The sequence below is a fragment of the Erigeron canadensis genome, chromosome 1 (genome assembly GCF_010389155.1).
Source record: "Erigeron canadensis isolate Cc75 chromosome 1, C_canadensis_v1, whole genome shotgun sequence".
In the NCBI taxonomy this organism is placed as follows: Eukaryota; Viridiplantae; Streptophyta; class Magnoliopsida; order Asterales; family Asteraceae; genus Erigeron; species Erigeron canadensis.
The window spans coordinates 49,515,180-49,529,340 of NC_057761.1; the positions used below are offsets into that span (position 1 = coordinate 49,515,180).

Consider the following 14,161-nt stretch of genomic DNA (forward strand, 5'->3'; position numbering starts at 1 on the left):
TTCTTGTTTAACCCCTCTCAAACAGCAACACAACTGAAAATTTCAAATCATTTAATTGTATCCGATTGGATAATTTGGGTAAATCACGGAATAAATTCAATCTAAAAGTGATTAGTTGATTACACTAGGCGTTTTGGAGATTACAAAGATTGAATGGTTATTATTGTTTTAAAATTACTGATTTTCCTCAACAAAATAAATGATCATTATTTCGAACACGTATATTATGAAGCTCACGTTTGAAATAATGGTAACATACATGAATAGAGGATGGGTCAAATTAAGAAGAGAGAAGGGTGCACAATTGCAGGCCAACCGCAAATTTCACGAGAGCTAGCTAGGATATATTACTTCCATATCCAACTGGTATATAGATTGGACAATTTGGAAAATTAAAGATATATAATTTTATCTATATTTACTCCTCTGTCTCTCTCTATATAAAGATATATCTCAATGTATATTCCATATGTATGCTCCAACATATATGAATTTAAGTAGTTATAGATTTGGGCAATGAATGGTGTAAAAAACTCATCTAATTATTCATCAGATTACATGAGTACGAATAATAATATGAATGGAGGGTTCACTTTTATGCAAATGGAGGAGCTCAAATTACAAGCTCTCATCTACAAATACATAGAAGCTGGATTGCCTGTTCCTTCACATCTCATTCTCCCAATTTGGAACTCTGTTCTTGCTTCACTCGCAGGTAAATTATATTTTTCGGTAATTTCTCATACCATAGATATATTCATCAAAAAGATGTAATATACGAGTAATTCTTTAGCTAAGTGGTCTCAAAGTAGCCCGCCAAGAGACATTCAATTGTGAATTCAAGTCTTTTTAGGGAGAAATAATGTGTTGGTATATGTCATCCAAAGTCGATATAGTTCTTAAGGGGTAATTATATGATTAATTCTTCAGGCTCAGGATACGACCGTAATTTGTATGACAGCTACAAAAGCAGCATGGAGGCTGAACCTGGAAGGTGTAAGAGGACCGATGGGAAGAAATGGAGGTGTAGCAAAGAAGTTTTTGTTGGTCACAAGTATTGCGAAAAGCATTTGCACCGTGGTCGTAGTCGTTCAACATCAAAGGATGTGGAAAACAACGACGCCGTTGTTGCTACCACCACCACAACCAATGTACTAGATCCAAAGAAATATATGAATACAAAGAACGATATCAGGAATTAAGTAGCTAGCTAGGAACACTGTAATGTATGTCAGTATTCGGACCAAGTTAATTAAAGACATTTTTCTCATTTTACAAATTTATTTCTTTTCATTATTCATATATAATATAACCCACATTGAATTTTCACCGGTTAGCAAATAGTTTATATCAAGCTTTTGAGCCTGTTGTTTCTATAACAAACAACTAATGAAAACTTTGGATATTCTTGACCTTGCAAAAATAATTATTACTCGTATCTCTATCTCTATATATAATAAAACAAGATTGTTTTTTATAGGTATTATTAGAAAGAGTTTGATGTGGTAAATTCATATTTCACTTAAAAAAAATTTTATTTAATTATGATGTCTTATATATATATATATAAATAAAATAGAAATAGCTCTTTACATGTTTAATTAAAATATCAATCATTTATTTAAAGAATAAAAAATCTCTCTTATATAATATTATTACAAATAAAATGTATTTTTTTATTTAGTTGATTTATTAACTATATACTTATTGTTTTAATTGAATTATTAGATTTATATCAAGTTATAATGTTTTAAAAACATATATGATATAAAAAAATTTAATTTATTTTATATTTTAAATTTTAGTTAACATGGCCGGATTAAACCCGGGTTGATTTACTAGTATATTTTTGGACTAGAGTAGTTCCAGCCAGGAGTATTTGTACGAGTCCTATATAGATAAGATTTTTTTGGTGAATCGGGCCCGGTAATGTAATGTTGTCTCGTTTTTGAGGGGAAAATGTACCATTGACGAGAGTGGGCTGGACCTTATTGTAAGCATGGTCCCAAATTGAGGGTTTTTATTTTTTTTATTTTTTTTTCATTTTTGCATTATACTTCTTGCCTCTTGGCAAGGGGTCCTAAAAACTCGTTTGACCCGAGACTAGACGAATAAAAGTACGTCCCTGTCGAAAAGTTTAATCAGACCAACACAATTAATATTCTTTAGGAATTTGAAACCTAGTCAAGTTACACGGTTGATTCTCATGGCGATTATTATTATCATTAATGTTACAAGTTACAACCATGATATCTTAGTCAAAGTGAAAAATGATTCAGTCATTTCAGGTTAACCCCTAATTAAGAAAATTAATCTTTTTGAAAATAATGATTCGTAATGAATTATAGTTATGTTGGAAACTAGCTAGATGATTAATAGTAAGTAAGTCCATTGTCTTCATTCCTTTTTATGGATAGCCAGTAGAGATCATAATTCTATTTTAGGTGACCATTATGGCAGATTAGTCATGTTTTTTCGAACATTCAGTCGGTATTTTATATCAGGAAAAATCTTACCGTATAATGGTGAAGCCTTGTATGTACCCTAGACAATGAGATGTTGACCATGGGTCGTTACAAGTATTCGGAAGAAAAACCCTGGACTTGTCATCTCTAAGAATCAAACTCAAGACCTTGGGTAAAACCTGAAATGCCTCTGACCAGTTGAACTAGTCATCAATGGCTGATTAGTCATGTTAGCTTGATGTAATTGAATTCATGTTAGTTTTCGGGTGGCTTCCGAAAACAAGTTTTTAATGCAATTTAGCCTTTATAAAAGAAAAAAGATTAGAAGCTAGTATCAGAATGAGAACTTGACATTCAATAAAAATATATATTTTTGGTTGGGAAACAACATAGCTTGGATAGTTGGATCCATATTTGATATATGTTCCTACCGTATATATGATAACCATTAGCACAAAAATAAGGGATTGTCGGTATTGATCAATGACAAATGGGGTTATGATCAGGTGGTATTATTGGTAGCACGTTCATATTTTAGTGTTCTGTTAGTGATTCAAAGTTGGCGTTAAAAAAAAAAAAGTGAATCATATGACATACATCCACATATGACCTCCGTATGACCCTATCCTTATCAAATTGAGCATTAGGTCTTTGCTATTTGTCCACATATGACCATCAATTCTAAATGTTAACTTTGAAAAAGGATTTTGAATTGAACTTTTTAGAGTATTGTTTTCGTAGGTTTTAGGGTTCGGAGAGTACCGGATTAAAAATAAAAAAATAAAAGTCAACTCTAATTAAGCTATGCCAACGGGGAGTTCAAGTCTAAAGAGTGATATATTATGTCCTTTTTCGCATTGAATTTGAGCAAGATTTATGTATATATAATACATGAAAAGTCACATCTTGGTAATGAAAGGTTGTAACTTGTGATCTTGAAAGGTTGTAGACTTGTAGCTTGTGACGAATAGCTATATATGAATGGTTGCAATATTTCACGAAACGTTGTCTTTTGATGAAAAACACAAACCACCATACATAACCTTTCAACTTAGCGAATCTAAGTTACAACAACTAAATGATCGATGACACTAAAATCACACTCACACTATATGACCGATGACACTAAAATCACACCCACATTATATGACCGATGACACTAAATAGTAAAAGCAAATCTTCTAACTCGTATTTGAATTCAACCCGAAACTTTTGGTTTCAAATAACCCGCAATCACATAAAAAGCCCATAGATACTTAAATGACCGACAGATTTTTCTAGAGAAAAAGTGTAACCATTATCATGCATGGTACGAACCTGATCACGGAGAATTCAAATGGGGATATTGTGGCATGGAAAACGGACCAAAAAGAGGCCCAGCCTAAATATTATAAATCCATTGTTAAAGAAATATCTGATTAACCGTAGTCGAGTAAAGGGATGGCCGGATGGGGGCAGACGGCAGATTATTTAACATACGAATATATTGGGGTTAGGTTTAGTACAATAGAATAAAAATTATTCACGAAAAATGGAACAATTCAAACAACTATAAAAACTTTGACAGATTTTCATTTCACGTCTCAATTAGCAATCATTGTTGAACCTAGCACAAGTTAGAAATTGCAACTATCCATTAAATAAAGTTGTATAGTCAAGCCTTGTGATTAACTATAGAAGAAGCGCATGGCAATATGGCATGATGCTTATCAAAGTATTCGTTATCCGATAGATTTTATCATGATTATATGTAAATTATGAATTAATTACAACTTTCACATTTAGGGCTAAGGATAAAAAATAAGATTTAATTAGCTAGTGATATAGCTTAGGATTAACATGTTCAGTCGTGTATATTAGTTGTTAAATTAGCTCTTTTTTAAAAAAAAAAAAAAGTTTTACTCTAGTTAAAATTTGAAATTAGCTTATTTTAATCAAATTCAACCACATGGGGTTACAGCCCAGTGGCTACCTGCCTCCTTAAAAAGCTATTTGGTGGGAACATCATCCAGATTTGAATCCCTGCAAAAGCATATTCAACCAGCCAAGGTTTCTTGGGTCTTATTGTCAGGCAGCGTTACAGGATCGCTAGTTTGAGAGGAAAAATTCCTCTACGGAACTAAGGGATTCCTGGACATTTACTCTCACTACAACAAATTTGTCGTTTGTCCGCACTTTTTCTACGCACTCCTTAAAAATGCGTATAATTTTGTTAAGTTGTTCGCATTTATAAATTGTATACAAATAATCTACAATAAAAAGTGTGAAAAAAGTTACAAGTTTCACAATTAAAAGTGTGAAGAAAAATGTTTACACACTAATAAGTGTGTACAATATTAAATTTGTATGCGTTTTTAAATGTATAAATCATTTTCTTCGTGGGTGATTTCTATGCACTGAAAAATCATTTCTTCGCGGGTTATCTATATGCAAGTGCGTAGAAATTAATCGCGAATAAATGATCTCCACACTTATAAGTTTGTAACGTATAAAATTTGTACACACTTATTAGTGTAAACATTTTCTTCACACTTTTAAATGTGAAGTTTATAGCTTTCTTCGCACTTTTTAATGTAGACTATTTTGTACACATTTTAAGTGCGAAGTATTCAACAAAATTTTACACACTTTTCAAAAGTATGTAGAATAAAATGTGTATAAATGATTAATTTCTTGTAGTGTCTTTTTAAAAAGTTTTCCTCTATTATAATAATAATAATAATAATAATAATAATAATAATAATAATAATAATAATAATAATAATAATAATAATTACTAGAAAGTAACAACTATCTCTAGTAATTTTTCGATCTACTTCAATAAAAAAAACTAGTTAATCAACTCAGGTTCAACCCGGACATTTTAGTTAAAATCTGTCAAAGTTTTCCTCAAAATATATTTTAAAAAATTAATTAATGTTTGTTCTTAAAACATTATAACATGATATAAATCTAACAATTCAACTAATACAATAATTATATAATTAATAAATCAACTAAATAAGTTTTATTTGTAACATTATACTAGCTTATTCAACCCGCCGGGTAAATCGAATATACATATTTAAAGTTCGATCGTTTATATATACATCTTTTTCCCAACATTATCAATTTATAAAGGTTTTATTGTATATACATAATAATTAATAATGAAGATAAAGGGGGGAAAAAAATCATAATCATAATATATCCATGAAGTATGAATTATTTGAATTAATTTTGTCATGTTAATAGAAAAATATACTACTATAATTTAGGATATTTATTAACTAATATGGTAAGAATTTTAAAAAAAATATAACAAATTAAGTAATTTAATGTTGTAATGATGTCATAATTTATTTAGTTAAAAAGGAAATAATTTTTATAAAAGAATTTAGAGTTGCCATGTAAGGTGTTTTGAGAAAATGATGATGTAATGAAAATTTTGTTTAATTTAATATAGAGACAAGAGAGAATTATTTATGGATTTGCCACATAAAAACTTTCTAAAAATATGACATCATAATTATATAAAAGGTTTTTTAAGATGAAATATGGATTTGCCACATCAAAAACTTTCTAAAAATACTTATAAGAAACAATCTCGTTTTATTATATATAGAGGTTAGATTCATATTTTCAATTTAATTTTAGTTAAAATTTATTTTCTAAAATTTACAAATATTATATATATATATATATATTTACATATATATGGTAACACTCCAGTGAGAACAGTCTTAAAATAAGAACGATGAGAACACTTAAAAAACATCATTTTGATGCATTAAAAATCCATATAACTAACATAGTGCATAACTAATAATCATTATTTAAGTGTTTAACAACACATTGATCCGTCAAAATCGAAAAAATTACGTTTTTTTGTGGATGCATCATTTTGAAGAATATGCATCAAAGATGGATGCACAAAACAAAAAACATGATTTTCTTGATTTTGACAAGCCAATGTGTTGTTATACACTTAAATAATGATAATTAGTTAAGCACTATGTTAGTTTTATGGACTTTTAATGCATCAAAATGATGTTTTTTTAAATGTTCTCACCGTTCTTATTTTAAAACTGTTCTTATTTGATTGTCCGCCTACATATATATATATATATTCAAAGTGTGGATTACTCGCAACTTCAGCATACATTGTTTTAACCAAATGCGCGCTAGAGAGTCTCTTACCTCGAATACCTAGTAGGTGGATAAACTCTCAACTAAACCGACCGAAAGCATGACATTTAATTATGATAATACTTTGCGCCTCTACTAGACTCAAACCTGTTTTACGGACTTTATTTATGAATTTTTTTGAAATGTCACTCAAGACTTTAAGCGTGTAAATGATTTTTCCGGATATAAAAGATTGATACTAATAATTAATAAATATATATCATTTCTAAATAAGTTTACAATTAACTTAAATAAAAATGATCTTAATATCGAATATTGCCGTATCCCAAAAAAAAAATTCTTATTTTAAACATCAGTCTCGAATTATGAATAAGAATAAAATTGCATATCAAAATTTTAATTTATTTGAATTATGAATAAGAATAAAACTGCATATCAAAATTTTAATTAATTTGCGCCAACTAATGGATGGTTATTTGATTAGTAGATTCGTGTTTATTTCAAGCTTTTTTCAACAACAATAGTAGAACCAGAAGCGAACTAGCCAAGCTAATTACGTATATTTGGTTACATTAATTAAAGCCCATGTTGAAATATGCAGTTAAAAATAAAAATAAATTGAAACCCATTCACGATTCACCCGTGTGCAGATCATGTGCTGGACTTTCCACCAAATTGGTAAAAACAAATAAAATTATGGTACACCAAAATGACGAAATAATGAAAAAAATAATGATTTGTTGAGTCAGACTCTGAGCTGACCGAATAACCCCTCCCATTGTTTTATTTCTTAAATTAAAATACCGACACTTTTTCTTGGCTAAATTTACGATCTAATAATTATTTCCATTTCATCCAACGGGTTATATTTTCTGTTATCCTCTCTCTTATTTCTTGTCCGTCCGATCAGATCTTATATTACATCTCCACAGTACCTCCCTCATGTATAGAAATCTTTGTAATGAGAGCTTCCTATTTCCCTGTCCAAAATTACCAATGCTTTATTATGCTAACAAACATGAATATGTAAAGGAAAACATTAATGCTCCTAAAATTTTTTTTACAAGTGAATTTTACCTCAGAGGCGTATGATGTGTACTAATCGCACAAGGAAAGGGTCTCGCACTAAGCGGATCTTAAATAGTCTTTCTCACCATACCACCTCCTTTATTGGAAAATACAGTCGAGAAGAACCTACCAAAGCTCGAACTCGAGACCTTAGAGTAAACTCCCCCAAGCCTCGCATAGCAGGTTTAGTGAAACACCACTAGCCACTGGGGTTTAACCCAATGGTTATTAATGCTCTTAAATATTATTTTAAAAATCCTCCTAAATCATTAAATCATATTAATGTAATAAATGTATTTCAATCAAATCTTTTTTTCTTTCTAATTTTACCTCTTGATTATTCACATATCATAGTGTCAAGGTTATCGTTTAAATATTGTATTCATAAATGATTTGTCATATTTGATATACTCATTTTTAAATTATGATTTAAGGATTGTGATTATTTAAAAACTAAAATTCTTGTGCAAACTAGAAAACTGATCAAAACACACTATAATACTAAAATTTGAATTTAACACAATGTGTTTTAATATATTTTTTTAGAAAACACATTGTGTTAAGTTCATATCACAGTGTATTTGAACAATTTTTTGATTTTCACACTCTATCAAAAACACTGTGATTTAAAACTTAACACAATGTGTTTTTAGATTAAACAATAAAAACACAACTACAAATGTGTTTTTAAATAACACAATTCAAACAATTGTGTAAGATTCAGATCATAGTGTGTTTTTATCAGTTTTCTAGTTTAAATTTTAGTTTTCAAATTGACATTTCATTATGATCTAAAATATTTTTTTTAACATTTATATTTTAAGTATTGTAAATTAGTTAGATAAAAGGACACGAGATTTGCAATGTCTCTAAATCATATACATTTAAGATTCTCACTATCATTATAACCTTTTTTGGTAATTATGATACTGTATATTTGATCAACTGCTTAGCAAAATTTGATTTTTCGAAAATGAAAAAATGAATGGAGTAAAAATTGTTGGAAAGAATATTATTATGCTATCATATGTTAATGTATATCAAACATCTACAATCTAACCTAAAAATATACTCAAACCAAGCCAAAAAAAAAAAAAAAAAATTCATAACACAACTTATAATATTCACATTTCTAGATCCTACATATCCAGTATGGAAATGTTTATTATGTCACAAATTTTGGTCTACACGAAATAACTTACGAACTATGATTCTTTAACTGAAAATTTCGTAAGTATATCATGTAAAAAGGATATCCATAGTTTCAAAGAAAACATGTATAACCAAATGGATTTTCGTTTTGGGTTGAGATCCCTTTAAGTTAGTAGTAACTCTCTGTTCATAAAAAAAAACATGTATAACCAATGGATTTTCGTTTTGGGTTGAGATTCACTCAAGTTATAAATAATTTGCTATTAAAAAAAAATTAAAAAATTGAAGGGTAAAGTTAGAAAATCAATGATCGAGATTCAAAAATGATAATTGAACTTTGACTATTGATTTTAAATCAATGGTCATTAACCTTCTACATTTACCCCTCAAATTATTTCAAACTTAAGTGAATACCCACCCTTTCGTTTTATGATATTCAAATTAGTAAAATGTTGTTGAAGTATAAACTCAAAATAAACTATGAATCCAAAATCGCAAAGTGTGTCAAACCTTAGGGTGAGTCATTAAAAAACACCAGACAGTCTTATCAAGTCATCTTCACACAACTCACATTCATTCCGGGGAGATCCAAAATCCAATCTCAATCCCAGAATAGACCCCCTCACTCACACCCACATATACATACACACCTCCCTATATCTATAATCCATATAAGTAAATAATAATCTATAAAATAAAAAAAAGGGTTCTTTACAATAAAAACACCCCAAACTCCCAATGGTGGAATCCCAATCATGGACAACTCGCCGGAGCAGCAACCCACGGCTAGAGACCTCCGTGGACATCCCATCTACACCCACCGGCGAAGTCCGTTACGGCACCGGAAACACCACTTTCTTCACATCAACTTCCTTAATCTCCCCGACATTCTTAACAGCCGCCATTATAGCTTCATGGTATCTCTCAAACATAGGTGTCTTATTACTTAACAAATATTTACTCAGTTATTATGGCTATAAATACCCCATTTTTCTTACAATGTTACACATGATCTCATGTACACTATATTCCTTAATCGCCATTCGTTGGTTTCACATTGTCCCTTTTCAACATATTTTGTCTAAGAAACAGTTTTTTAAGATTTTTGCTCTGTCTGCCATCTTTTGTTTTTCTGTTGTTTGTGGGAATACTTCCTTAAGATACTTGCCTGTTTCGTTTAATCAAGCTATAGGTGCAACGACGCCGTTTTTTACGGCGATTTTTGCTTTTGTTATCACTTGTAAAAAAGAAACAGCTGAAGTGTACTTAGCTTTAATGCCGGTTGTTTTTGGGATTGTTTTAGCTAGTAATAGTGAACCCTTGTTTCATTTGTTTGGATTTATGATGTGTGTCGGGTCAACTGCGGGTCGGGCTTTGAAATCGGTTGTTCAAGGGTTGTTATTGACTTCAGATTCGGAGAAATTGCATTCGATGAATCTGTTGTTGTATATGGCACCAATGGCAGCTATGATATTGTTGCCTTTTAGTTTGTATATTGAAGGGAATGTGTTTGGGAAAACGGTTGAAAAGGCGAAAGGGGATTCCTTTATGGTGTTTTTGTTGATCGGGAATGCGACTGTTGCGTATTTGGTTAATTTGACTAATTTTTTGGTTACTAAACATACGAGTGCGTTAACGTTGCAAGTGCTTGGGAATGCGAAAGCTGCAGTGGCTGCAGTTGTCTCTGTTTTGATTTTCAAGAATCCGGTCACAGTTATGGGGATTTCTGGATTTGCTGTTACGATTATGGGCGTCGTGATTTACAGTGAAGCGAAAAGAAGGTTGAAAGTTACAGCTCATTGACAGCGAGAGGAAAGGAAAAGAAAAGAAAAAAACATCACACGGTGCGAATTCTTTGTTTATTCCTTGTTCATTTGAATTATAGTGCCTTTAATTTTTGTTTAGAATTTAAGAAAAAAAAAAAAGTTGGGATAAAGAAAAAGCAAAGAACATAATTCGATTCGATTGGATATGAAGATATGATCTATTGAATTGGAAAAAGGGGATTCTGTTTTGTTTATGTTTCTGTATCTTTTTCAAATTTATGCTTTATTGCATAGTTGTTCTTGATTGGGGGCGATTTTATTAGGGGGGCAATAGAAAAGAATGTTCTACTTTCTAGTAATTGTAATACGAATTACATGAAAAATTCTTCAAATTACATCATTTTGTTGTTGATGATGCAGAAAGATTGGTTACCAATGTGATTAAGTTACCTAACTGTCTATTTCCCATCTTACTTAGATTACTATACTATGTTAGTCAATCATATGTTTTCTTATGGATTAATGGTTTTTGTTTATCTTGAGTGTGTTCTAATTCAAGGTTACTTGTGTAATCATGTATGTATATAAGAGAATATAATAACACAATTTATTGCTTGGAAGTTAAGGCTTGCCATTAGTTTAATGTTGCTTTAAATTTAGAAAAAAGTTTCCTATAAATTGGTCTATTTTTAGCATGCAGTTTTTTTAGGGGGTATTACTCAAGGCTTTTATCAGAAGTTTTTTTATGAAAGTATAGCTAGCTCTTATTTGATTGTGGGTATAATTAGTATGGAAATAAGATAGGGCCCATATTGACACCCTAAAACTGTGTATGCAATGTCAGTGGTTCATGTGTACTTACTTTCTGACTCATGGTTAACAGAATTTCTAGAGTTATAATGGTGGATGCTAAAATGTCACTTTTCTGCATCCACTGATAATGGTCATTGTTTGTTCATTGTATACATCTATATTTCATCTACATGGTAGGATGGGACCATTTTTTTACAGAGTTGAAAAACCAACATTGAGAAGTATGGGGAACACTTCTATAAAATACAAAAAAACAAAGCGAGAAACTAACTTTACCCATATTGGCATGATCCATATATGGGGCTTCCAGTATGTGCCTGCGCAGAAACAAAAGTCAGATCTTGAGTTCCAAGTCAAGTTCTGATATATAGCCTCTTAAGCGATCTTTTAGGTACGCAATTTGTAGAGTGGTGATATATGAGACTACATGACTAATTAGTGCCGTTATCAATTTCCTGTTTTGAAATGTCAATTTTTATCATATATCAGTACCTTTTTAGTCCTATCAAATTAGTCTCGTGTGTTCGTTCATGTATCATTTTTCTTTCACTTGTTTGAATAACACTTGTATGACTAACGTTGTGTATATGATTGATCATATCATATAATTGTGTTTGTACGGTAGCAGCCAAATTGGATAAGAAATTGATTTCATGAGATAAGTTGATGAAGGGCCAAATTTCATGACCCCCATTCAGCCAGGTTGTGATAAGCACATGACCCACATGGAGACATGCCCTTCTTTCCTTTAAAGTTATGGTAGTGGTTGCCCTTTCTTTAACTTCTCTCCCAAGATCCAAATTTATTGGGTTAGTTGGCTTTCCTAAATTATATCCATCCTAACCAAAATGTTGTCATGCCCATCTTTTTTATTTTTTATTCTTAACCTTTTGACATTGATTATTGTATTTAAGTTTGAAAAATGTTCATAATCATATAGTTTTCTGAAGTCATATGACCATGCACCTAAACAAACTATAGGTTTAGTTTATAGATCACTTCAACTATTAATATATATTTTTGTAAACCTGTCATTGTGAATTTGATGTTTTTTTGATGCTGTTTTCCTCATAATATGCATATCTAGTACCTTTTTGTGAATCTATATACTGGCTTTAATCTCTAATTTCCTAGATTATGACTTGATTGCTAACTTAAACACGCAAAATAAACTATTAAATAATGCCACATGACTTGTTCAAATTTTAATACTATACATGAAATCCACTTAAATAAAGAAATAATAAAGGAACGTAAGAAGTTTCATCATGAAAACCAGTTTTAATTATCCTTTATATTCTATCACTGAATGATGATTTAACTAGTATATATATTATATTGATCTTGAGTATTGATGGGTATCGTTGTCGGTTTATATAAATCCTTTTGAGTTGTAACGTAATTAAGTGATGTTAACCCGTGATAATGGACAACCAACTAATGATTGAATTACAACAAATGCGTGTGACATTTTATTATTGCTAATAAATAATCCTAACGTGTCAACTGTTAACATTTCGCTTTATGTTTTCTTACATGCATTTCGTTTGTCATTTTTCCATATTCACCAAATTCACTTGAACTTTTTTGTAGATGCTACAGGGACCAAAAAATGACTTACGAAATACATTCTTTTGTCTAGATTTGTAATCCGTGTACACGAGTACACGACATAATGATTCGAGTGGATAACAACATAAAAGGAGTTGTGAGAAAAAGTTAATGTTTGATAATTGAAAGTAAACAAAATTATTTAGTTAACATCTTGAAAACTTTCCGAGATTCCGTAAAGTGGTATAACCAGCAAAATTAAGCTAACAAAATTTGGGTGATTCATTACACAACTTAAGCTTGATAGTTGATATTGATACCATTTGAAATTTTGAATATCAATACCTAGACCATCACAATATCCAATACAGGTTATTTATAACGGCAAACTATTCGATACATAAGTTCAATGTATTAGCCTGTGAACTCATGTATGTCACATTAAGAAATTGCATTTGAGTTATAAGTTTGCACTTAACACTCAGTATTTCATTTTGATGCTCCATGGTGGGATGTTAACTTTGACAAGGTGAAATTAGTTCTTATGTTATTCATCAACACTCATTGATCCCTTTTTTTTCAACGGCTCATTGACCCTTTTTTGTTTGTTTTGAGTAAGTGTGAAAAAATTAAACGATCGAGTCCATCGCTCCAGTACTTTAGTCAATCCAAGCCCATACATTAGTTTCATTAGTTATTGGGCCCGGGTTAAGTTTTATTGAGCCCTTCAGACTTATTTCAAATCAAAATATGCCGGGCACGACACATCACGGTTCGCTACTCATAGATCCAACACAGAGCCATTTCTTTTCAATAAATCTAACCACTTTTTATAAAGAACCACCTTTAGGTTCCGTTTTAATTTTTCATCCACTCATTGTATCAAAATTACACCTAAAATTTATCTGAAGTTGTGAGAGCTAATTATACTAATTTACTGAAACTAATAGCTGAAGACGCTACCGCCACCACCAATCGTCGCCCCGACGACGCCATCAATCTTCTCAGCTACCACCACCAATCGTCAGCGCCACCGCCACCACTACCCGTCACCGCTACCGTCATCGCATTACACGGTTCCGTTAGTCGTTTTCACTAATATGATGTAACAATGAAGCCTTAAAAGCCTTTTGTCAAAGTGTTGGATGTCATATCCTAGATATAAAAGTTGAAATAACTCTAATAATGTATATAAACTTATAGCTTATTCACTTACCC

The 14,161-nt window shown here is 30.9% G+C and overlaps 2 protein-coding genes across 2 annotated transcripts; both read left to right on the forward strand.

The window, feature by feature from the left end:
- The first annotated feature begins 395 nt into the window (after positions 1–395).
- Positions 396–1,270, forward strand: LOC122585643 (growth-regulating factor 12-like). The gene is made up of 2 exons (XM_043757769.1): positions 396–715; positions 931–1,270. Exons 1-2 carry the CDS (start codon positions 517–519, stop codon positions 1,200–1,202), a joined length of 471 nt encoding a protein of 156 aa, XP_043613704.1. The 5' UTR covers positions 396–516; the 3' UTR covers positions 1,203–1,270.
- An 8,112-nt stretch (positions 1,271–9,382) lies between these two features.
- Positions 9,383–10,979, forward strand: LOC122585560 (probable sugar phosphate/phosphate translocator At1g12500). Its single transcript, XM_043757687.1, has one exon. It carries the CDS (start codon positions 9,552–9,554, stop codon positions 10,614–10,616), a length of 1,065 nt encoding a protein of 354 aa, XP_043613622.1. The 5' UTR covers positions 9,383–9,551; the 3' UTR covers positions 10,617–10,979.
- The last annotated feature ends 3,182 nt before the right edge of the window (positions 10,980–14,161 follow it).